The 27,357-nt window shown below is 43.4% G+C and overlaps 1 protein-coding gene across 2 annotated transcripts in view; it reads right to left on the bottom strand.

Annotated features, from left to right (window-relative positions):
- Positions 1-27,357, bottom strand: part of LOC118504048 — a 219,262-nt gene that overhangs the window by 172,776 nt on the left and 19,129 nt on the right. For both annotated transcript variants that reach the window (XM_036038052.1, XM_036038051.1), the window contains exons 3-4: positions 10,034-12,870; positions 7,994-9,213 (exon numbers count right to left, since the gene is read on the bottom strand). In XM_036038052.1, the coding sequence (XP_035893945.1) occupies positions 7,994-9,213; positions 10,034-12,423 (3,610 nt within the window). In that variant the 5' untranslated portion in view covers positions 12,424-12,870. The remainder of the gene's footprint in view (positions 1-7,993; positions 9,214-10,033; positions 12,871-27,357) is intronic.

Below are 27,357 nucleotides of genomic sequence, written 5' to 3'. Positions count from 1 at the left end.
AAATAGAACTTAGTTAAATAAGCCATCTACATCTTTGGATCTATAACTTCCAGAACTTATTACTGTGATAGATATTTTATTATCCTTAATAGTTAAACCAGATATTTAAATAAATTCTTTAATAAATGGGCATGTTTCTTCACTGAAAATGTTAGATGTGTTAAGTCGTCCCCTACAAAATAGTCAGGATTTACGTGGCTAGACTAGAGCCACGATCTGCTGGGATAAACGATTGCTTGGCCTATCCAAGGGTAAAATCCAAGTCCAAAATTGTTAAATTTTTATATATATATTTTTTTTATTCATAAAGAACGGCCTGGCCGTATTGCTTATATTTTTATATTAACACAATAAAAATTTTTTTGGTTGAATATGAAAAAAAACTATAGCAGAGTTGAACCATTGACAAATTGAACTATTTTTCTCCCCAGAAATTCATACGATCCTTGATTGATCGTCAAAAATAATACCTATTCTTCAAAGAATGTCTCAAGAAAATTAGCAGATGTTTCAGCCATGCCTCTTAAAGTCTTTCGACTTTTTCGAATTCTATATACTCAGTTGCTGCTAGAGCTTGATCACAGTAAAATTGGAAACGGTCCTGTGATAGTGGTTTTCGAAAAAAAATCTCTTGGTTTGTTGATGTGGAAATTTGAGAGTCTTCTTCTGCTTCTTTCTTGACCAAACGACCTCTTAGGTCATGCCTAGCATTTTTGGATTATTATTGGATAGTCAGTCCTCACTATAGGGCCCACATGAGACTTGAACCCCGGTCCTGCTCCTGAATTTCTTCTGCTCATACAAGGATGACTTCGACTAGGAATTTTGTATAATAAAGTCTATCTTGTCCAGATACTTTTTTCATCATTTGCAAGAATAATCTAACGCCTAGAACCAAAGCGAATGTCAAAGTTTTACGTCAGTTTCATCAGGAGATCATAGCTCCTGATAACATCTTGATCTCCTTCAATGTTTCCACTGTTCTCCAGGATTTTTTTTTTTCTAATTGTGCAAATAGGCTATAGTAAGCGCTCCTAAGCTCTAATGTTCAACTGTATCAGAGATAACTTTGTCACCTTTTGACCTACCCCGTACCCACTGTACAGTGTTCGATAGCCTGTATGTACCTGTGTGGCGTTAAACTCGCCAACGCCAACGCGTTTGGGTTCATGTTTGACGTCACTTAAAACCGCAGAAGAAAATAAAAACACAATTCCCTTTCGGAAAACCATGTTTTCCCCCGATATAAAATAAAAGATGGGAGCACACAACCCAACACACTCCACAAACTTTTCTTACTTGCTTTACTCTCCATCCTAGAAGGAAAGTAAGACCCATTTTATTGAACCCTGGAAGCGCTGGACATCAACCAACACGGAACAAGGGTGTTTTCCAATGCTCGCTCAATAACAACAACAACGAGGAGGAAAACAAGTTTATCAATCCTGTGTGTAACCATTGCGAGGAAATTCAATCAAATTCACCGAATACGAGAAAAGGGATTGATTGTGTTTGTAGTGTGTGTGTGTTGGGCAAAAACCCGAAATTAAGAAACTTTTTAATTGAAATTTGTTTCCTGTGTGAGGTGTGCTTGTTGCTGGTGTTCGGGAAAAGTAGCAGCCAGCCAGCCAGCCAACCAGTGAATGTAACAAAGTTGTGCTGAACACGTCACTTTTATGAAAGCATCTGCAATGAATGCCCCGACATGTACTGACAATTTAACAATTCAGCGAAACTGCGAAACTTACACCTTGCACTGCTTGCTCCTGTGACCATTATGCACCCAATTTTAAAAGCTTTCAACATGATAGTTTAGCTACCGTACGCGGAAGTATGATGTGCGGTACATGATCGTATTAAATTTTGCATTATAAATTCCATGAAACAAAGATGAAACAACTTCTGATCAATGTACGTTTAGGGAGTGATTTTAATGCATCCCGACAGGATGATCAGACATAAGTAAGGTTAATAACTGGTCCTGCATGTTACACCATCAGCGTAATTCCTAAACGTTGTGTTCCGGTAATTCTGTTAAAAGCTTATTGTGTATTTAGTCTCTATGTTGGGTGTAATTCTCACAACTATTATGGGACATTATACAGTGTTGTTAAGAGTGTTAAGGTGGATTAGTATGCACATCGCCCCCCTAATAACCTTTGGTTATTCCGCTGTTTGATGAGAGTATTCATTATAATGTGTAATTTAATTCATTTCTATTGAACATGAAATTATTGTGCTTCATGAAAATATTTTCTCAAAAAGCATATCAATTAACCACTTGCGTTCATAAAAAATTTATAAAAATCAATAATTTGGAAAACATTTTGAGTCTTTTATAACATTTCGACTAAATGGTTTGAAAAATCCCAAAATATTGTTTCATCCATTATCAAAAGTAAGGAGTGCAGTTAAAAAACTGCAACTCAGTGAGAAGAATTTGAAAAAAAATATATAAAATTTATGGTGAGTTGAAGACATCTCAAATTAATATTTGAACGCTTTAGGATTTGATTGACATCGAAGTTAACCACATAAAACAAAAAGTTTGAACCACATCGTCTGGTGATATTTTGCTGCTAATTTATTAATTTTAACGTTCAATCTGTGTTTTCATGTAAGTTATAACTTGTTCAGGTCTAGCTTTAAGTCTCTTTATTTCTAAGTTTTCCTGTTATATTTTGTTATTTAGTCAATTATTGCCAGAAGCGGAAAATGATTATAGAACAGGATATACGATTAATGAATAAATAAAAAATTAACAAAAGTAGATCCTGAAATAGCGCTGAAACCCCATTGTGAGTTCAAATTGACTGACGACTGCAATCCTTAAAGGATATCGTGATGCCTAGGTTTCATAATTCACTATAGAAAGACTAGGAGCATTCCTCGAGCCTCGTAGTAGCTAGTTAATTTGTACCAAGTTATCCTTATTTTTCTTGGCACTACAACCTACTAGGCCATGCCGACCATCTAATGGCTTTCTAGGCTCATTAGAGTAGTAGGACTAGGACAGCAGTACGGCCCGGATGAGATTTGAACTCTGGTCCTATCGTGTGAAGATCGGCACCACCATCACCTCAATCATCTGGCTATCCCGTTAGAGTAAGTATTTTTTGCCGCTTATATGTTTAAAGAATATTTTTCCAGAAGGAAAACAAAAACAAAAAAACCTTCCACAAACAAATCCGATTCCATTGAACACAACCAACAAAAGGATCGTATAATCCATCATACTTCCGCCACAGTTGTTTAAACAGCGAAAAAAAATATGCATACAAATTGCTAAACACATTAAATGTTGGTACACCCACGCGGCAACAGCAGTAGCACCCATCACCACTAGTAGTGCCGGAAACATCTTCAACACGGTGCGCCGGTCCTGAAAGAAGCGCAGAGCAAAGCCTCACAAAACCCCTTTCTTATCCCATGCCATCCCAACACCACAACCGCACCACCATCGTGAAGGCGTGAAGACGTGAAGAAAATTGAAAAATATAAATCTCTTTATGTTTATTTTTCATAACGAGATGCTGATTAAACTACAAAACGCTAGGGCACGGGAGCGAAAGAGAGTTATCGAGAGACGATGGCGGCAGTACAGAAGGTAGGAAACAATGAAACAGATACGCGCGATTCGGTGCATTGCAGGAAAAAAAAACACACACTGAATATCATCGTGCTAAAGCAACCAAACGCTGGTCGGCAAACGCTTCAAAGGATCGTTTCCTCCGGAGGGAAATCGCCCTCAAAGGACTGTTGGGGTGGGCCGCCTCCGACCGGCACGTTTGGTGTGCGCTCCTCCTCCCCACTATTGTTGCAGTGTGTATTTGGATTGCAAAGATTTTATGATTTAATATCTCCGAAGAGATGCTGCGATGAGCGCATCACAGCAGCAATAAAATGGCAAAGAATCAGCATTCAAATAGTGTATTCTTTCGCCTTGTCACGATAAAGCGATATAGCGGGTGAGCTCAGTGGATAAACAGTCTCTGCGTTCGAGTGGCGGGAACTTCCTATTTAAATTCCCCCTTTTTGATGGTGATCTTATTTTCATTCCGGGCTGGCAAAGGTCACAGGTAGGTACATTCCTGTCGTGAATCCCACCCGGATTGGAATGCGTGAATGGGATATCTCCGCGCTGGGAAGAAATGTCAATTTCACTTTCGTTTACTACACAGCCCCCCCGATCGTGAATGTCTCTTTTTTGTCTGTCAAGTATCCTTTAAACCTGGGTGTTTGAACATGTGCTCCCTTAAGTACACCTCGGTGCTCCACTGTCGATCAGGATCAAGCGGTACTATGCTCCAACGATTGATTAGTTAATTTGCTCATTTGTGTAGAGCTTTCTCTCGGTGTTCAATATGGAGGAACTGACACTGAAAAATGCCAAACCCATTTTCAATCCACGGTCGACGGTAAAGAGGGAAAACAGCTAAAGATTTTGCGCCTTGCATTTCCCCGAAGGTTGGCTACTAATTTAAGCAAAGAACGCGGGTGTGTCACCGGTAAGCGGCAAGCGCGAACCCAACGATTGCAAATCACCAGAACAGCTAGCTAGTGGAGTGCGCTCGTGTTTCGGAAAAACCAATTTTCCTTCCAACCCGTCTATCGGTACCTAGACGCGCTCAGAGACAGGGTTAAATTTGTTCGACGTTATCGACAGCTTCTCACCCGGGCGAGATTGACAGGCGACGACACCAACGCCGTGCACCGCGTGTCGTGAGGCGAACGGCAAGAAACCGCACCAGGCGACAAGCCGATATATCACCACAGGACACCTGAAGGAGCGGTTAGGAAAGGCGGTGAAGGGCGACAAGTTGACAAACGATCCAGCACTCACCTTCGCACGTAGCCTGCTGTGGGACTGTTCTTCTGGCCAACAAAACAGGCAAAGTCAAATTAAACCACCAATCTACATCGCTTCTCAGCTCAAAGGCTGCCATTGACCTTTGGAGTTTGTGCTTCTTTGCTTGGTGGATTTTTCGCAGCATGAAAAGTGGTGGAAAGTTCGATGCTGCGGTAGAACATTTTCCCTTACGAATTGGCAATAAATCATGCGGTGGAAAAGTTCCGCATTTCCGCAGTGTGAAGTTTTCGGCCTCGTAGGTCCTTAAAAAAATCAAACAGGAGACCTTTGCTTAAGAATATGGAGATTATAAGTGTTCTATAGTATCGGGGAGTAAGGCTACAACTTGACGCCTGAAGGTATGCAATGAAGTGTCTTTTAATCATGTGTCAGTCCAAGAGTGCTTGAAATGGGTATTGGGGATCGTTTAAAAATATTTTAACGGTGATTCAACAACCCGGACGCTATACAAACATAATCAAAAATATTTTTATTATCATAAACAAAGTCGTAATAATCGAAATATAAAAAAACTTAATTATTAATTGCATACTTTGAGGCGCTATGCTCTAACTTTCAAACCCTAAACGTCCAATACAATTCTTTTAATCAAAGCGATTGTATGTTAGATGACTTTGTTGAGTTCTAGAAAAATATCAAATTCTAGATATTTACCAAGGTTTCAGCCTGCGAATAAGAGACCATTTTACATTGTAAAAAGAATCTTCAAAATCAGCGATAAAAAGCTTTGTTAAATCTAAAATCGTTTGTATCCTCTATCCCGGTAGCTAGTTTTCAAGCTATGGTCTGCAGCTTTCCTATTGAAATAACCAACATGGGGAACTGGCCAAAATATATGAAGTTATGTTTAAGACATTCATAGGTTAAACTGTATCTTGAAACAGTTTTTTGACATTTTTAGATCTAAACCATTCATTTAAAATAATTAAAAGTAGCTTGTAACAGCCATAGCTGGAAGGATTAAAAATTTCAGAACAAGTAAAACAAAGTTAAAAGACAGCCTTATTAAACCATTGGCAAACACTGCAGAAGCAGTTCGTCGCATTAAAGCAAGAAATCACCACTGCAGGACCTGCTTAAAGTAAGCTAAATTGACGTACGACATAAGTCCAACCCATCGCTTCGGACAAGTTACACACCGGGGTTCGCCAAAAGGACACACATTGATCCGGCTTGAAGACGTTCGTTCGCCTATGCTGTCACCCACCAACCGTAAGCCTTGACTTGGGGTTTCCTCCCAACTGTGAAAGAAAGCGTATAATTCCTTTCTGTCTGGCTTCCGCAACAGATTAATGCCCAATATTTGTACATCACCCGAGACAAATCTGACGGGGAGAGCGAGAGAGCAAGACAAAAAGGAACGTCTCCCCAGGAACAACTTCCAACGGGACTCCTAAGCAGGTCCGGTTGAAGCAGGAAACACTGTGCACAGTGCACTAATTGTTCCACATTTAGAACAAGATGGTTTTTTCGATCGCTTTTCACAAATCCGACACCTTCTCGTTGGCCGTGCAAAATCATCAGCGAACTGCACACTCATTGTTGAGATGGACGAACCATGCCCGAGACCGCTCATACATGGGCACACACACATGCCGGTACCACACCTTCCGCGAGACGTTGTGCTCCGAAGGTTTTCCCGGTGGGTGCTAAATGGCAACCCCCTTTCGAGAGCATAAGCTCCAAACAAAGAGACGATAGACACCTTCAAACACATCATACCGAGGCGTAGCAAGGGTGGTTCGTGTCTAGTTTCCACACTAAGTACCTTCCAGAAACCAGCTTACAGCGAAGCTTAGCGAGACAGCAAATGGACAAGAAGTAGCAGGGCGAAGAAAAAAAAAACAAGCTCCTCGTACAAGCCACCGTAAAAGAAAAGTCTCCGTATTTCCACATCCACCATTTTTCAGCCAGCTGCGCGAAGTCATATTTATCAAATGTCAAAAACTTTAATTGCTGTTTCTCGGAGCCATCTCTGGTGGTGGATAGCGCCTTGTCTCCTAGTCGGTGTTTGAAAAGCAAAATTGGATCCAGATCTCCGAGAACGGGGTGTGTGTGTGGCACACGATTTGACATTTGGCGTCCTCCCTTTACCAGCGCGCACGCTTCACGTTCGACGGAGGAAGCAAAGCTCCATTGGCGACAAAACGCCTTCAGCAAACCCTAATCACACGGTCACACTATGGGCACACGCCTTCCCGGAGATAGACGACATGCTGATTTTGCGTGATCGCGCCCACTAAATCTGGACGACCTTCTCCTCTAGACGCGCTCCGTCTCCAATTCTCCAATCGTAGCAGTAGAAAAAAAAAATGGTGGGACCTTTCTTTGCGCTTGTTCCTTCCCCAGCAAGCGTGAAGAAAATATCACTCGCATTAAACCGAGGCCGAGCTTGGAACACTTTGAACTGCGTACTGCGCGCTTCGCTAGTGCACGTTTCAGGTGTTGTATCGTTGTTTATCAGGCAATCTTTCAGGCTTTCTATTACTATCCGCGGGAATGGTTATCCCGATAATGAAGTCGTTTGTTTGCCGAGATCGAGAGAGTACGGAGGTAGTGCGAGAGAGATTTCAATCCCGCGGAAACCCCCTGCAGATGATGAGCATCTTTCGGGCGCTTGAACATATTGCAGATATTGAGATATTGCAGGACTTCATTTCCTGGTATAGCGTTCTTCGGCATCAGTTATCAATCGCATGACGATAATGGGGTGTGCACGCTGTTTTGCACCGTGTGCATCTGTTATTATCGACCTTCCGATCGACCTTGGCAATCGAACCCTCCTTCACGCCACAACACATTGCAGTGCGTCATCTGCACTCAATCCCAAAACATATACCGCACCGGCTCTCTAATGGAACCAGCAAACGACACTACATCGTTTAAATTAATTGCCCCCACACACAGCACACGCGTTATCTTATCGCCGTACCCTACCGACCGACGAGCGCAAGTGTAAAGAAAGCTTGCAAACAAATTCCACCCAAACCGGACAACACACACAAGACCCGCGGGTCCCGTATGGCAGTGACTGGGTGGAATAACAATACAACGCACCCATTACGATGGCGGGTGCATCATCGTAACGATGCCCCTGCCTGCCCCTTCCCAATCTTCACTTACCTTGTTCTGTTGGATGTTTTTCGGTTGCTGTTTCCTCCTCAACAGCCAGCTCCTCCGGTTGTCGGTTAACATCAGCATGTTCCTGTTCGTCCGTGACAGGTGCGATGGGGGCTCTTTCCTTTACCTCATCGCCCTCGACAGGGATATCACTCGGGACGGTGGATTCTTCACCGCCCTGCACCTTCACCGTTTCATCACTTTTGTCCACCGCCTCGGTTACCGGAGGTTCGGCGTCCTGCAACTCCGAACCACCAACCACCGGCAACACATCCTCCACCACAACACCTTCATCACTAACAGCGCGCTCAATGCCAACAATGATTCGCTCATGAATCTGTTGTATCTGCTCCGAACTGTCCTCGACGTCGAGCGGTTCGACTTGCGCTTTGACCAGCTCCTCAAAGTCACTCTCAACGGTATCGCCTACGACGATGTCTACCTCACCACAGATCGCATCGATATTAGCTCCCGCGTCCACGTTCTCCACTACTTCCCGATCGTTCGCGATCTTTGTCGTTTGATTCGATTCGTTTGTTAGCTCACTCGGTGCATCCCCGGGGACGGCACCTGTTTCGTTCACCGCACCAACATTACGATCACCTGTCTCCGCTTCCATGCCGCTGCTTGTGCCGTTCTGCTCGATCGTTACCGGAGTGCCTTCCTGCTGTTCCGGCTGGATCTGGAGCTCTACCTTGGCCGTGCTATCGTTTTCTACGTCCCGGCAGGTAATGGTCGGCTCAGTCTCTACTTGCATCACATTTTGCGCCTTATCAGCTGAGCTGGACTCGGTACTGTTTACCTTTTCATCTGTTTCCACCGTCTGGCGGTGGATTCTGGCCTCGTGCGTCCTCAACGTTCGCTCACTAACTTCCAGCGAATCGTCCGAATCTACTCCATCCTGATCTTGATCTTCCTCATCGCTTTCCTCATCCATTACCTGATCACGCGCATCCATCGCAGCTTCCTGTTCCTTCGAGTGGACCAAATCACTACCAGTCACGGCACTCTCCGCCTCTTCACTCATCATCATCGGTGTTTCGATACGGTGATGATGCCCGGCACCACTTGTGATGACTATTTTCGCCGACGGTAAGGTCGTTTGTGGCATGTGGTTGGTGCCCGATTCGTCATCCGGCATCGGTTTCTTTCTCTCCCGCTGCTGGTTATTGTTTGTGTCGTTGATAACGGTTTCTTCCGCCGTGTTGATAATAACTATCGGCCTAAAATGAAACAAAAAAAAAGAAGGCAAACATTATTATCAAATTTTCGATACCGTTTTTCGGCGATATCGCACAATCAGCAGCAGCAGCAGCTCTAGCAGAATGTTTAATTGCGCGAGGTAAGGGTAGTGTAAACGATAAAACCTATTTCAACGCTACAGCCAGTGAAAGCGCCTGTAAGGTATGCAATTTGTTGAACACGGTCGGTATACGCTTGGGAAAATCGAATGTATGCAATGTGATGTATGCGAAAGCTCATAGTAGGAATGAAGCGTAAAAGCTTCGAGAAGCTTTCAAGCACAGTGCTTGCTGCTTAGGACAGAAATTTATCGTACACGTACATGTTTAGTAAAATGAAAGAACTGTTCAGAAAATACTGAAAGAGCAATCGAAAACAGCTAGTAAGATTGAAAACAGAGTTTTGAAAATATTATTGAAAAACGATCAAGAAACTTCATACAAGACCGTATCTACACGAGAGCTTTTTGCAAGGAGTCGGTCTTATTAAAACCTCTCTGTCAGGAACATTTGGTTTTTTGTGCACATTATAAATAATAGACATAATCACTATTGTTTCTTTCTAGTCATGGCGATGGGGAATTCAAAATTCACAACTTTGACTTACATCATTATCAAAAAGCTCTAGAGCAGATATTTATCCTCGAATCTCCTTAAAAAAAGCTCTCTGGAGGACATGCCTTAAGGTCTATGTTGCGAAATTCGTTTAGGATAGTGTACTTGAAATATTTTTCCTTAACCTTATTAAATAAGTCTTATTAAGCAAACTACTTTAAAAAAGCTTTAAATCAGTCCAACTTACCCATTATGCTGATGCTCCAGGGAGGAGAACTCCTCCTCGACCTCGCCGATCGGTGGCAACAGATTCGACGTCCAGGGGAAGTTGAAGTACGCCTCGGACGGACCGCCGGACACAATCTCCGGCGGGCCAAGCTTTTCCCCATCCTCATCACTGTACCCCCCATCGCCACTGAGAAACTGTTCCGGTGTTGTTGCCTCACGCGACAACGAACTACTCCGATCGTCCTCATCCTCCGACCGTCCGTACAGCTTCTCCTCGTCCTCATCGCTCGAGCTACTCTCGATGTACGTATGATCCTCGCTGGACAAGATCTTAATACACTTCCTCACGACCGACTCGGACGGTGGCAGTTCATAGCGACCTCCGCTTACCAGCCCGGCGTCACCATTACCACCGTCCAGCTCCTCCGCCATGTACGTTCCATCGCTTCCGACAGATCCTTCAAATCTGACCGGCGATGCTGGCGGTGCTGCGATCGACTCCATGTCTTCCAGCGCTTTCAACGGAACCGATACTTTCGGATGAAAATCGATCAAGCGCGGAAGATCGGTGGACGCCGTTGCTGGACGTTGTTTTGCATCGGCTGACGCTTTCTCTTCGGCGGATGGTGCAGTTACCTCCTCCTCTTTGCCATTCTCGGCCAGCGCACACTCGTGAATCACTTCGGTCGCTTCTTGCAGCCAGCTTTGGATCGTGTTGAACTCGGACCCAAGCGGTGCTGTAGCCGGTGGTGGCGTCGGTGGCTGTGCCGGCGACGGCTGCCCGTTCGATAGCTGCTGGGGGGATTTCGCCGGCTTCAACCGTGGCGGTGGCACTACGATCGGAATTGGGACAGGTATCGGTGCACGCTTCTTCGGCTCCACCAGGGCACCCTGCCGGGGTAAGGGTCGTGGTGGAACCGTTGCCTTTAGCTCGACATTTTCGTACACCCCACTCGAATCCGTCTGCTGGGATGGTGTTGCTGGTGGTGGCGGTGGCGTCGACGACATTTCAGTGCTGCTCTGCCGACGACCTGCAACCATCGACCTGTTCAGTACCATGTTTTCGTACGGCTGCACCGTCTGTATGGTGACGTTTTCGTACGGCCCGTACGGTACGGTTACGTTCTCGTAATTGCGATTTTCATCCACCTTCATAATGGTGACATTTTCGTACTCGCCTGCAGCAGGTGCGACCGCATCCGTGGGTCGCGGTGGCTTTTCCGCCGCCGGTACCTCCAGCTGAACCACGTTCGAGGTAGCCGCGCCGCCAGCAGCAGCAGCAGAAGGCGGTGGTTTGAAGGTGAACAGGTTGGTCGTTTCGAACTTGCTCTCCAGATTGAACTCTTGCTCGAGCAGCGTGAAAGGCTTCAGAGCCTTGGCCAGCTCAGCACTCTGCCCAATACCGGCCGGTCCACCATGCGACGGGATCGTGTAATCCTCGGACGACAGGCTCGAACAGATCGAGAACTTATCGACCACGGTCGAGATGGTGCTGGCCGTGTCGTCTGATTCGGATATCAGATCGCTTATGTCGTCTGCAAACAGATTGCTATATGTTTCTGCATCCGGTGGAGGTACGAACACTTCTGAAGTTGAAGACATCCCTGATGATTGTTTCGACGGTGGCCCTACATCCGAACCGTTCAACGAGCTCGGTTGTTCAGCTGTAACTTGTTTACGTTTGTTTAACTTCCGCGGAGGAACCGGTGGCGGAGGTGGAGGTGCTCCCTTTCGCTCTGGGAGTACCTCTCCTCCTCCTCCGATACCACCTCCCGTACCATCTCCCGTGGAACTGCTCGAACTACCACCGGAAGACCCTGTCTCACCGTAAAAGTTCTGTACCTTGCCTTCCCCATTGCGTACCAACAGTTTGATGGCAACATTGCTGTCCTTCAAACACGTCACACACTCGATGCGCGTCATCCGGCTCACATTAACACCGTCAATCTCCAGGATTTCATCACCTTCGCGCAAATGACCCCAGCTTGCCTGGACGCGCGACGCAGGACTGTTCTCCGCGCACGACTGTATGAACAGGCGCTGTATCTTCTCGTTGCTGTTTGTGCCTCCCTGGAACTTTAGCCCGAAGCCGAGCCTTTCACCCGGTAACCGATACACTAGCACCACTTCCGGTGCATTCTGTCGCGCGGCACTGCGGGCACCACCATCCCCACCATGGTTGATCGACAGCACCGTCACAAACTGTGAATCGTCCTGTTCGTCAGCGTGTGACACCTCATCCGCACCACCGTTGACCGATTTCGCGACACCAATCATATTGCTAAGCTCCACAGCACGGTCCGCTCCCGTACCGCTGCTAGCGACAATCACGACCGGCTCAATCGGAGCCGGTACGATCGGAGATAGCAGCTGATCATCCACCGAAACTACGGTTACATATTTTTCCATCTTTCACTCTCACTTTCGGATCACTTCTGCCGTTAGAGTTATGGCTTGGCTCGTATCGCTTGCGCCTCACTTCACTTGCCAACCAGGGCACACGTGAAGACGTGACGAGGGAGCAGACTGGATGATGCCTTATACGCTCGTAAGATACGCACGCAAGAAAATGGCAAATGGATCGACGCACGATACTGCAGCAGTATCTTGGCGCACTGCTGTGAGCGTCCAGAAGAAGAAACAGTTTAACCCAAGCTACTCGCAACACAACACGCAGCAGTTGCACACCACCAAGAAGGAGTGCATTCGACGACGCCACCGGCGGGCCTGTGTTACATGCTGCAAAGGTTCGTTAGGTTGGAAGTGGCTTGCAACCATAATCCGGCTGAGCTATACAGGCTCGCTCCAATTCACTGCCGAATGTTGCGTGATCTCTTCTGGCGGACTATGGCGTGTCTGTGGATTAGAGAGAAGTAAGGAAAGAAAATTATTAAAACAGTTGTCTGAGTAGGGCAGCTAAGAACAGTAAACAAGCTTCATTAGGTTCAGGATAATTTTAATCGACTCTCGAAATTTTGCAGCGATTAAGAAGAGTCTGTGAAAATCTCAGCAAAAGCCTTAAAACTGGATATCGAAGGATATCGAGATCGTGAGATGAAAAGTGACACCTCTCTCTTTCTATCTCTTCTTGGTTTATCGACTTCTTAAGTCATGTCTGCCTTTTCTGGCTTACTAGACTTAATGATACCACGTAGTTGGATAGAGAGTCCTCACTACGATGAATCGGTTCGGATGAGATTTGAACCCTGGAACCCGTATGAAGACTGGTGCCGTTGTCATCTCTACTGGCCGCCCCAAGAGAGGTATTATGATAAAAAAATTCTAATGAAGTCGTCAAAATGCTTTGAGCTCTTGAGATGTCCCGTAATAACCTTGGAGGAACTGAGAAACTGATCTAGTAATCAGGTAGATCAGATCGTCTTCTTCAGAATCAGGTTGGAAGATTAAATCGTCTTCTTCATTGCTGAATTAAGGCGGATATTCTCATATCTCTGATATTCTCATATCTCTTGACCTACACAAATCTCCCCGCCAAAAAAAAAACCCAGTTACATACAGAAACACATTCACACCAATGAAAGTGAAATTTTCCCCCAAAACCGAGTGAATTTCGAACCATTTGCAAATGATCGACCCCACCGCCGACTCTGTGTGGTAGTGGGTGATTGGGTTTATCATAATTATTGACTTCCATTTCCATGACCATGAACGAGATACACATCGATTCTATAGCAATTCGACATGTATACGATAGCTCCACTCGCCCCTCTTCACTCTTACCCTCTGCCAGGAGGGAATTTCCTTTCGGTTCCCCCATTATTGAGGAGAGGGCAATTTAGCAAAACCCCGCTCGAACAATTCAACCTATTACCGCTCATAAAGCCAGAGACCGCGCGCGCTCGCTCGCTATCTGAAGCATCTATTCCTAGCCGCTTGGAACGCTGGAACCTCCTTCGCCTTTTAAAGCTATACAGACAGATGTACACGTGCGTCTTTTGCTGCTGCTGCTGCGGCTGCTGGTGCTTCTGTTAAGATAGCTTGCTAGCAATTGCGTTCATTTCTTTCGAACGATACAAATTAGCAGCGGGAGGAGAAAAAAAGAAGATAGTGATGATGATCACTCCACCGCAGCGAAAGGAAAGTAAATGCCAGGCCCCACTCTTCAGCAGGCTACCTACGGGCCACCACCAGAGCTTTGGCTTGGTTGGGGGCTGTTTGTTTGTGTTCCGTTCGTTAAAATCGAAATTAAATGGTTTCGCTCTTGCGAGATGGATGCAGTGAATGTCAATACAAGTGATATTATGTTGAAGTTAGGATAAACAGTTTAACTTATGCTCTCTTATATAGGTGAGTTCACTATTTTAAAATGATTTGTACGAATTTTAGATATTATTTTAATAAAAAACCCAACAACATACAAACACTTTCTGCAATTAATTTAAGAGTGTTTACTCCTCCAGGTTCCCTCAACCATTTATAGGATCTTCAAGCTACTCAAGATACCCGGTTGTTAGTATGACGATGATCAACATCGCATGTCAGTCAATTGTTGAAAGAAAGTCTAAGGACCTATGCAGACGATTTTGTCTATCTTCTCTTCAACTTTGCAATTCTGGAGCGTTCTGAGCCTCGGGGATATACTTTGGAGACTATCTTATATAAGACAGTTTAAAATCCAGAATCAGAATCATCTGGACATCATTGAGATTCTACTTCGTAACAAACGTCAGAGGTTCTGGCAAATGGAGCAAGACTTCGGGTAACAGATTAACTTCTTCTTCCTGATTCTGACATACATTGAGGACATTGACGTCATTGATAATCTACTACGTAACAAAAGCTTGCCAAAAATTTCAACAAATGAAGCAAAACTTCCAGTATGAGGTTAACGAGGAAAACACTAGAATTAAAGTGGCATCACCAACGGCAATGCTAAATATTGATGCCCTTATAGATCCTCAGAAATTTTCCAAAACTATGTCTATCTTACGTCAAGAGTCAGACCAGACTACTACATAGATGATGAGATACGTACAACTGCTCGGGCTGTCAACCGGTCATAATACGTCCTGAAGAATCTTCACCACAAGGCCTTAGACTCATACGATTTTATGGAAAAACGGAGAATCTACAACTTTGTGAGGTGTATTATGGTTTCGATCTGCATTAGGATCATGCCATCATGTCATGAAAATGGCACCAAACAACCCATCCCATAACGAGGCATGATAGACTTCCAAATTGAGTTGGAGAAATCGTGTTGTCGGGATATCAGATTAGCAGACGACCGCGAGCGTCTCCAGACGAAATCGAAACAGTTGGAGAAATACACAATTTAATCGAAATATTGTTGGGACACAGACGAGATCAGATGCCAATTACGATGATCTTTTGATCTCAATTACGCTGATTAATGCATCTTTTACATTTGTCACTCTAAGTCGTCCTTACAAAGCTCTGTCAAGGATTCTAGATGACAAGAATAAACCGGAATTTCTAAAAAGAAAATGCCGATTTGTCACATGATTAAGCTGGACCATCAGTTAATGGAAAATCGATTGATACAGTATGTTAGCATCAAGGACGGATATTTTGTAAAACAAATTATCATTCAAGCGTAACACGTCGAACAACTCAATGCGAACACAATAACGGCAACGAACGTAATAATAAAATAAAGCACAAACTTTTTCATGCTTATTTTCGACAAAAAACGTTGCCTGATTAACACACAAACGGTTTGTTTTTGTGCAGAGCGTTTCCCAAAATGCCGTTTAACGTCCATTCAAAAATGTCATCATTATCGATGAATCGATTCCGTGGCGCGCCTAATGTCGGCAAATTGACGCTTACTTCCATCGAATCGACGCCACCTTGCGCGCCATCTCCCATCTCAAATTTATTCGCGCCTCAAGAGCGCACAACACAGCTGCAGCGCGCATCTCGATTCCGATCACAATCGTTTCGCTAATAGATGTGTTCCTCTTCAAAAAGCTCGGTTCGAAATTACCTTTCGCTAATGACAACTTTCCGACGGTCCCCCTCCCCACTGGATGACTGACATCGAGCAGGACGATTTTCGCCCGATCGCTCGTCGAACGCACGAGCATGAATTATTTTCACTTTTACCTTAATAAGTGAGCGCCCGTTAGTGATTTCTATCTTCGAACGTTTCAAGTAAAAGAAACGAACGATTAGATCATATCCGTCCGTCCGGGGGAGGGTCTGGCGGGTCGGCAAGATGAACCAGAAGCCAGAAACAAAACAAGCCATCTAGCAGCCATCGCTCATTATCTCGGACGGGCGCATCATCATCTACACTATGTTGCACTGTTGCAGAGACGTTTGGCGGTGATAATTGTTTGCAGCATAAATTACACGACTTTCCGCCGATGCCTCCACTTGGAAGCAATTCATCGAGAAGTGGCTCAAAGAGACTGTGAGGAACGGAGCGAACGCTAGTCGTGTTTTCCCGCCTTTTTGTTGCCGGTTACTTCCACCGTGCCGCAAAATAGTTGAATGAAAAGGCCGATTTTGGGGGCGCCAATTTTGGCACCCAGTCCTAGTTGGCGAAAAATGGATCGAACGAGCAGCACGTTCTCCTGCTGCAGCAAAGAAACTGCGAAATGCACGATCTCGGACCTCGTGTTTACACTCATCCACCGATGAGGTAATCTTCGGAGCGTACTTCCGATTAGGAGTGTTTAAAGCTTTAACACTCAGCTCAACCGCACACATTCACACTGCTCTAATTCGAAAAGGAAGATGAACAAAGAGATGCAGCAGGAAGCAACGAAAATTAAGCACAACGCGTTAAGCCTCGTCTCTGCTGTTACGAAATGCGTTTTAACACATCGGCGGCAATGGTGCCAGCCAGTGACGGTAACGAGGCAGCAGCAGATCTCAGGTGGACCGTGAAGAGAGCGCATTTCAAAAATTGGGGGCTGGCAGCTTGCTTGCTTGTTGCGTAGTTTCCGCATGGAGCAAAAGCATTAATTTAAAAAAAAACACTTCATTGAAACATTTTAAGTGAAAACCAGCAAAAAAAAACGCCTAAACAATAACTTTCCGTAAAGTATGTGATTGGGGATAATAAAAGCAGGATACGTTTTTGGCTTACAGAAGGATCAGAAAGAATATTAAAAATAAAACTAAAATTGATTTAAGTAAAAAAACCAATAAAATACTAAGTTTACATGAAACTCAACTCACATTCCCTTCTTATTTTCACTTGACATCGACCATAAACAACTCCACCGAAGCACGATCGAAAGCGCTACTACTGACGGAAAGTGAGGTGAAAACACACCGAAAACCCAACTATCCGTCTCCAAAGCAACATGTGTCAACCAGCGTGTGCGCCACACACCGATTTTGCATATGTATATTTAATCTTCTGGTCCGATGGCGATGGGGTCCAAAAACACCATATATCACCAACCACAACAAATCACCGAATTGGTAAAAGCGAAATAAAAACTTTGAAACCTGTTCCTCCATCCGACCGGCCGGCAGATAGTTATTTGGTTTTTGACCTCCAGAAAAAAGTATGCATGTTCCTGCTGTCCTGCTCATATTCAGGGTTTTCACCTTTTTTTTTCTTGGTCTGTGTGCATTAATTATGCCAACCAAATAGTTCATGATCAATATGGTGCGCCAAAACAAAAAAACGGGCAAACTCGCCGGGTGAAAGAGAAAGGATGGAATAACATATTTATAAATAGAGACGAACCATACAACAGAAAAAAATGGTCAATGTTTTCCCTTAAAGAGCGAAAGTTTGGCGGGATATTTGCGAATGGTGCTGCTGCTTTGGACTTTCAATGTGTCCTGTTCGAAAGAGCCATTAGCTTACGGGAAGGCTCCATTAGCAGAGGAAATCAAATATATTACTCGGACGGGTGATTGAAGGCTGTTAGCGATAGGACTTAGTATTTAGGAAGGTAATTTACCGAGCTTATAATAAACATTTTCTCAGAGACCTCATCAGAAGTAGAAATCCTGAACTTTATCAAATTTATCTCGAGAATATAAAGGTTACTCTAGCAGCCACCTGACAGGAGAAGAACGCTTTAAAGTCGCCTCGGCCACCGGACCGCCCCTCTGTGCTACCGAGTATATGTTCATTGTATAACCAAACAGGGGCAAGGCTTGAGTGCTGAAGCTTTGAGGATCATCCCCTTCGCTAAATATAATCTAAAATCCTGCTGTTCAAGAAAATCTTGATCCTGACATGAGCCTACGATATGTAATGGGGCGTTTGAAAACACCTAAAGCGATGAGAACCCCTTTAGAAATTGCGACCAATTCCAGTACCAACATCAAACTCTATTAAATTTAAATGGCTTAAATTTGCAACGATTTCTACAATAAGAGCTCATAACTTCGGTCAAAGTATTATCATGACCAAACCTTGATTATACTTATGTTTTTTCTACATAAATTTTGAAGCTAACATCAATTTAAGGAGGAATGATGATGTTGATGTATCGTCCAGAACCTTAGAGGACACCTGCAACACGACATTGCGGATAAGCACCAGTGGCTCCTCAGCTACTTAGAAGCTTTTGAAGCCCCTTGGAAGCATGAGCCCTAGTGGCGATACTATACAAGGTCTCATATGAAATTTTGTGCCCACTAAAGAATCGAAACTCCCAAGACCTTATATCCAGCTTACAGGAGGATATCTCGGAGGAGAGCTCGGGCTCCATGCATCTGCCTATTACGCTTGTACTATGATCTGCCCCTGCTAAGCGCCTGTAACTCATGTTAAATATTAAGAATATGAAGATTTCAGATTTATGTGAATAATTCGTCCTGTGATCCGTAGGACCTTTTTTAAAGACTAGTTCTAACAACTTAAATAGCACAAAAACAGCAAATATCGCCCTTGCATTAAAATCCACCACGCCAATACACCGATTTACCGATTCAATCACTTTATGGATCGAATCCATTAATCTCTTGCCAAGCTTCCTGCCAACGTTCGCTCCACCAGCTGCTTGCACTACACGCTTTAACAGCATTCGGTAGCTTAAATTTGCGCAAAGATTCATCACCTCCGGTGGCGTGCAACTTAATCGCTGTATCGCTCGCAAAAGTTCATCGGGTCAATGTTGCAAACGAAAATTCAACAAAATTCACCCAACGATGGAAAGAAGTCAACGCGCGATGTCGCAATATAGCTAGTCACCCCTATTTACTTTGGGCTTGGGCATCAATCCAAGCCAATCTATCAAGCTCACCACCTAACAGCACCTGAATTCGGCATCATCCATCCCCGGTGTGTATGTGTGTTTGGAGGATGTGCCAGCAACTCTCCAACGAGACCGAAAATCACTCACCAGTTGAAATGATTTTCATAACAGCGACAAAAACCGGGTGAAGACCATCCCCCTGGTGAGTATGTGGATTAATCGAAAGCAACAAAAAAACTGCGTGTGCCATACTACTTCAACCTGCAGCTAAACTGTGATCGGTCGTGCTCACTGTTGTAACACTCAGCAGCTCTAGCTTTACGGTGTGCTTGTGTATGTGGTTTTCCATTTTTCGTTGTGGGCTTTTAATTGGGGCTAAAAACAGAAACATATTCGAGACGCCTGGCGGATTTATCGGCGGCGGCGGCAGCTGCTGTTGGACTCTGCGATACGGTTCGATGCACATCCCATGATGAAAAGTGAAGTTACATTTTTTTTTTTGGAAGCATGACAGAGCGAAAGGGAAAGAGTAGATGTGTGTGGTTGTGTGGGTTTTGTTAACTTGTTACACAATATATGGAGAAAATTGCGTGGGAAAAACAGAGCCAGCTATCAGATATGGCCGCTCGTTAATTAATATCGCTGCTACATCGTTACACAAACATTTATTAGGGGGTTGCTATAATCTGTGCAACAAAAAAAGGGACCACGTGTAAAAATAAATAAATCTTTATCGTACAGAGAAACCCCAAGAAAAACCAACAATTCTTTCACGATCTGCAATCATCATCTACTATGCCGCGCTCTCTTTATGTGGCCCTACACACCACGAGCTTGTATCCTCCTTTCAAACATGTTCAACCCGTGCACCGCCGACACGGGCATAATGTGCTATAATTGAAAAGCTGTCTAGGTTATGGTTAAAATAATATGCCTTTGTGGTCGTGCGCTGACATTGACTGTGGTTTCTCTTGCTCGTGAGCGTGTGTGTGGATGGATATCCAACATGAAACAGATCATCTTCGTCTGTGAAGAAACGATGATCCTCAGGGGCTCCGAGCAGCCAACAGTTAAGCCGTGAAATTGTAATCAAATTATTCTTCGAAATTGATTCTTAATTCAAGGAAACCGGAACAGTTGGTCTGGCCGATTTTTTTTTTTTTACACCCCAACAACAATACCACTTCCTTCCTATGCTTGAAGATCAAGCTCACCATAAAGCACCACCCGAAGCTTGCTATAAAATGCTATAAAGCGCTTCGAACAATCAATTTTTTGCAACAATCATTTATCAACATCTTTGCTCTTTTGTTTCGCTCTCCCAAACGGAAAGAAAATCACCACAAAACCACCATAAAATACGTACGAAAATCCATTCCATTTCAGCTTTGACATTTCCGAGCGAGACGAATGAGTGCTGGCGTAGGGTTGAACATCGTCTGCGGTTTCTTCACCGCACACCAAAGGAGTATATCATCTCGTGGCAAACGAAGAAAAGGTCAATGCGAACGATTTATTGAATGCTGAGTTGATAAATTTTAACGCTCTGCTGCTCTAGTGAAGCGTGCGAATTGGTTTTGCGCCGGAAATCATTGCACCAATTTTTCGTACGAAGCGCAAAGCTTTATTGTAAAATTTTGAAGAGAGGAAAAAAAGGAGGTCAACACAGTAAAATCACTTCCGATTCGGGAGGTGTATTAAAAGGAAAGTTGAAAATGTTAAAAGCGAACCAAACTCACTGTGTTGCTGTACGGTAGCAAACAACAACTGCGCAACCGGCATAATGAGCCTTTAGTAAACAATTTTTGGCAGATGTTTATGGTTGTCTGTAGGGGGAGGGGGGTTGTGTACTTCACTAGATCATACTTTGATGCTAATGTTATTCGCGATCGATGTTGATGTGAATGGGGGATGAAAGCATTTTCTGTGACCTTTGCGGAACAACGGAACAGGTTGAACTCCCTTGAATCGCGATGAAATAGTCAAAACTTTCTCTGTGCGTAGTGCGCTAGGCATGTGAAGAGAGATGTGAAATGATAAAGTTTATGTTTAAAAAACAATGTGCGAAATTTCTACAATCAAAATTACGAAGCTGGGACTGTACAGAACATTGATTGTCCCCGTACTCGCATACGCCTCTGAGACATGGTCTCTGTCCAAAACTGACGAAGCCTTCTTAGCCGCGTTCGAGAGGAAGATGCTCAGAAGGATCTCTGGCTCCGTATGTGTGGAAGGACAATCGAGGAGCCGCTACAATGACGAGCTCTACGAGCAGTTCGATGATCTCACCAGGGTGCAGCGAATTAGACTCGCCAGGCTTCGGTGGGCTGGTCACGTCATGAGAATGACATCGGACGACCCAGCCCCTAAAGTCCTTTTAAGCCGTCGACACGGACAAAGGAGGCGTGGTACGCCCAAACTGAGATGGAGTGGTGGCGTTGATGCGACCACCAGAACAGCCTGGATACAACGCGATGCGGTTGTAGCGCATGATAAGTAAGTAAATAACAATAAAAACCCCAAAAAAATCTAAAAATGTAACCCCACAGGATCAACACATGAGAGCATTTCAAAATTACATGTCCATAACGCCTAGTTATGTCTGTCCAAGCTTCTTTTTCCATCTTGGTGGGAATGTCTATATGTTGTTCATTGTGAGCTCTTGAAATTTTGTGAGACTTTACAGCATCAATTACAGATGCTCCTTTGGATAAAAACAATCCATTACCAATAAACCACATTGCCTTGAGCATTATTCTCTCGAAATAAGCATCAAAATTAATTATGAAAAATAATCTGAAATACATCCATAGACCTCAACAGAGAGCACGCACTTCGGAAAGAAGACTTGAAGCATTATCATGTTTCGCTCTATTTTTAACCTGTGTATTTTGCATGTCTATTTACCCTAGCCACACTATTTACCTTTCCTCTTTGCATCCCATAGCTAACATTCAGAACAGTCAATGACGTTTGACGAGAGGAATCGCCTAACCATAACACGTTGTAACACTTTGTAACGTCTTTAGAACCGCTTCCTCTACCTCTTCTTTCTTAACCCAACAGGACTCACCCAAACATAATCTTTAAACCCCTAATGCATCAGCCCTTTGTTGCACAGCCGTTTTCAACCGTTCGTCCTATTTAACATTCATCCATCTCTTAAAGAAGCCGTCATGCAAACACACACACACACACGCATAATTGCATATCGGGAGCGTCGGAGCGATATTAATTTACAATGAGCGAACGAGTGTTAATTCAAACCGAAACAGCAACCGTGTACCATCAAGCATGCATTCACGCATGTTGTCCCCCTTTTGCATCGCGCGGATGGATAAAAACGGAAGCCACACGCTGAACTCAGTCAACCGTGAACCTCCGTACGTTGGTGGTGAACCTACCGCATAATGCCATTCGATGTGAAGATGCTATTTGCGTGAGGGCTTAGGCTTAAGGCGCCAAACGTACCACCCTTTAAGATGGCACACGATGATGTGGCGACCGCACACGCCACACGCTAGTATACGGGGAGAAAATATGTAAATCGGGAGCCATTTTCGTGTTATTGGACTCCGGAATGGGCTGTGGCTGTAGATGCGGGAGGTTTTATGTGGATGTAGTGAAGCCAAGATTTTGCCAGGCCCTATGAGGCTGCACTGCAAGGCGGAAGCAATTAACCGGATGTGGGGTTTTTATTGCAGTCTGTGTAATATACTTGCTCTTTAGACGTCAGAAGACGCTCATTAGTGAAATTAAATGATCTACTTACCTTACCAGGAGATGACATTCAAAACCTCAAGTAATTAAGTAGTTCATACATCTACAGTCAGACCCCTCTTTACCATATTTTTTTGTTTAATATTGAAGAACAAAGATGATTGCCTATCAAACCCATCAAACCTTACCCTCACTTAACACCTCACTCAAACTTCAACATCTCAGAAAGCCACATCAACTTTGACCATTTCTTCAACCGAGACCAAGCATCATCAAACTGCATGCGATCATCACAGCGCTGATGGACGAGAAAGTTTCGGGCTATGAATTCCACCTAGCATTGGCATTGGCAGAGACAAGACAACAGCAACGAAAAAAAATCGTCGACAGCATCGGCATCTGCCTGCGTGCCATCAAACTATTTAAATTATGAAAGTAAAATGTAACTCACACCAAACCAATTGAGATAACAAACTGGAGAGGGAAAAAATGAGGAAAGTAACGAAGAAGCATTTTCCATTCAGAGTTGATGTAAACATTGCGAAAAAAAAAAAGACGCCATCGTCTACCACAACATAGACTACCAACAAGTTGACGGACTGGAGAAGGTTAAAAGCTTCGCTTACGATGCTTCCAGTTTTGCTCGTGTTTTTCCTCTAACCTTCATCTTCAAACCTACACAATATTGCTTTCTTCGTGTTCATCCCGCCTTCCCACGGGTGCATTGCTACGGGCGGGCGAAGAAAGCAAAACTATCTAAACTATTGCAGACAGAAATGAAAACCACGTTCGAGGCGCCAGGTTCCCTCTTGAGGTGGCCCGAAAGTAAAACTTTGCACTTTTGCAGTTCAACTCTAGCTGGAAGGTCTGCTGAATCTGTAGACGAATCTTCCGAATGTCCAACACGACCAGCATTAGCAATCTTCCAAAACTGTGATGCTGCGAAGAAGAAAACTTTCCCAGCAAAACGATCAAGACGACTAAGCGCAGAGCTAGTAGTGGGCAGTCAACTGACGAGGGATGAAGCTATCCAAGAGGAATGTGAAACCTCAAAAATCCATCGGTAGATTATCATTTTTCTCTCTCTCCTCGCTCTTCACACGACCATTTCTTTGGCAAAGTCTTCAATAAGATATCAACGACTAAAAACCTCCACCGAAGAGCTCTCAATGATCATCTTAACCGACACCTTACCAGCATGCGAGCTTTGGGAATTCCAACCGTACCGAAAACAATAAGCGAACACTCTTCTAATACCGTTCCAACTACATTTATCCTCATAGAACCCACCAACCCGGATCAACCACCACGAGCGTGTGCATCACCAGACGATAATCGTTTCATTGGATATTAAATAAACCGTTAAAGTGTAGCGTGTGACTCCTACGATGGACGACTGCCAAACACGCATCATTACCGGACCCCGGCGATATCGGCGTCTTCCTCTTCGAGGCACCTGCTCAAAATTGGCGGCGCGCGAGAATCAGTGGGATGCCACCACTTGGTGTGTGATTATGGTGGTAATACCGTTAACAGATGTGCCGCGGTCGATCGAATCGATACTAAGAATGAATATATCTCCACGTCACTCCACACACACACACACACAGGAGCGATCACTCGTAGAGATTAGAAGCTGAAAGCACGCAACAGCGTCGGTATCTCGTGAGTGAGATCTTGCTGAAATAAACCGACTTAAAAATGCATCCAGCTGTTCCAACTCGGGCTTAAGAGAAGGCGGACAGCAAGGAATTGAGGTCGGGTTGATAACAAATTCCACAGTTGGCACAGTTTTTGTTTGCAGTCGGCAAACACGTAAAGTGTGCTGATGTTTAATTCATTCACCTTATCGTCCATTTTATTTCTTCTAAACTTTTCATTATTTGATTAAGATTAGCTCTGTTGATTATTTAAATTAAATAATATTTAGTGTTTTTGTTTTATTTATCTTATTTGTTTGATTCTATGATTTGGTTTAAAGAGTTTATAAGTTTTAATTTTGTAAATATTAGAAAAAAGCATTTTTTTAATAATTATATTTCAGGAAAAAAGGAGAAATAACATTAATTTATCTACGTGTTGCAAATAAAAAATCTCTTACTAAACGTAAGAAAATAAAATGAAATTAAATATAAAACAGAAAATAAAAGAAGACAAACAAGAATATGTAAGTGCAAAAACATAAAAAATCAAAATGCAATTAAAATTTAAAAAAATAAACTAAATGAAAACAAATTAGAACAAAAGTGAAATAAAATAAATACAAGAAGAACTTGCCAACAACAAGAAAAAAACGATGGAAAAAAATAAAAAATAAAAATTAAATTTGAAAAAGAAGAAGAGCAAAGACAAAATATAAAACAAATGAAAAATGAAAAATAAATAAATGAAACAAAAAAAATACAATGCCAGAAAAACTTAAATAAACAACAGCAAATATGAACAAAAATAAAATAAAACAAATACAAGAATAACTTGCCAACGAGAATAAAAAACGGAAGAATAAAATTAATAAAATAAATTGTGAGCAATACATCCTACCCGTTTCCTATAAAACAATCAACTATACAAAACTACCAAAAACATAGAAGAAAACAATAACAAATATAGCCCTCAGAACATGCAAAAAACGACATGCCGCAGCATAACTCCCACCTTTCAACACCAACATTATAACCCACTAACAAAATGAATTCTCCTTGACATACAACCACTCAAACCACGGGCCGAACGTGGCTAACCGTTCGCTAGCTGCACCAGAACGGAATATGTTTTGTGGCGCCCCAAAATGGCGCCTCGCACAGACAGCCAGATTTTCCGCCCGTTGAAGATCATTTTTCTGTCACCTCCTCAAGGTGACACACGGACGGGTAGAAGTTCTCGCCGTTAACCCACCTATTAACGATGGTATCCCCAAGCGGCCACGCAAGCCTTTGCCCGCCGCCTGTGATGGTGGTCCATTTTGCGCGCAGTTTGTGTACACAAGGAGTCAAGGCTGCTGCGCGAGACCGTCCACCAGGCCGCAACACAGCAGCATATGGCTCGGTTATGCTATTGGCAACACACCGGGTGGGTTTCAGATGCAACCATCCCAGCCCTTTTCCTTTGGGTCGTTGTGGTCGTGATCGTGAAGCACCGTAAATGGTGTGTTTCGGGTTGTGTAGGTCACGGGTGTACAATAATGGTGACTGATTTTGGATCACTTACTAATGATAGGTGTCGAAAAGCTAACATTCGGTACTTTTATCTCCATTCGATGATGTCATTAATATACTGAGCTTTGAATTTTAGTAGCCTTGCTTGTTTTTCTTCTCTGTTCCTTTTATAGCCCACACACGATTTCCTCTACTTGGTAGTCTAGTAACTAGTAGAAGTTGTTTTAGTATTTTCTACTCTACCAAGGTCCATCCATGGCAAATTGACAATATTTTCTGCTTCCACTTGGTACTTTGTATCAATACTTATTTTTCTTCAGTATGTCGGTATTCTAGTAGGTAAGTTTTCAACCCTTCAGACACGTCTTAGAGGTAAGTAAGAATCGTGCATTATTTTGTATACAAAAATGAATTAAAACCCCGAGCTAGTTGAGCTGTTTGACGTTGTGAAGAGACGTTGAGATCCTGACGGTGTCTCATGCCCCACCAGATAGCTACTCGTCAGCGACCTGTTGTTGTTGTTTGTAGAGTTTAAAGAGACTTTGGGTCTCTTGGACCTCTTTCGTCTCTTACCTGTAGTATTGTTCCCGTTTTTTGTTTTGTATGATTTAAAAATGAATTTTTGGTTATTGTACTATTATTGGGAAAAAAGTGAAATTTAAAGGATAACGGGGATAGGGAGGATTAATAGTGTGAAAAGTTGTTTAAGGTAACTCAAGCCCCTGAACCTTGGTTGCATCAGACCAAAGGAGAGAAGCAAATCTCTCTCTTGGTCGAATTTGCCCCTTCGTGAGTTGTTTGGTAACTCCTACCTTCTGACCATGTATGCTCCAGCCTGTATTTAATACAGTCAAATTAGCTACTTGGATTATATAGTTATTCCTCTCTTCTTTTTATATTGTTAATATTTTGATTATTATTATTATTATTATTATTATTTTTGTTTCAAATGAATTTAAATTTTGTCATAAAGTTGCGTTTTCCTGAGGAATCGCAAAAGATTTTTCTGTTTTTTGTCATCAGGAGACAAAATATCATCGATATTATCATCCAAATTACACGATTTTTTAAAAGTAATATACCCGTAGCATTCCGTTAGAAGATGTCGGACTGTGGTTTGTTTCCCACAGAATCGGCAGATTGGTGGAGATTCTTTTGAGAATAAATAGCTATGTGTTAAGAGGGTGTGCCCGATTCTTAGCCTTGAGATGACCTGTTGGTCTTTGCTGTTCTGGAGATCTGGCCATGGTGATGTGGATGTTTTGATGAATCTTAGTTTGTTTGATGTGTCCTGTAACCATGTGTGTTGC

Source organism: Anopheles stephensi, chromosome 2 (genome assembly GCF_013141755.1).
Source record: "Anopheles stephensi strain Indian chromosome 2, UCI_ANSTEP_V1.0, whole genome shotgun sequence".
Taxonomy (NCBI): Eukaryota; Metazoa; Arthropoda; class Insecta; order Diptera; family Culicidae; genus Anopheles; species Anopheles stephensi.
The sequence above is the reverse complement of the archived record's forward strand: the minus strand, read 5'-3'. Positions and strand labels throughout refer to the sequence as shown.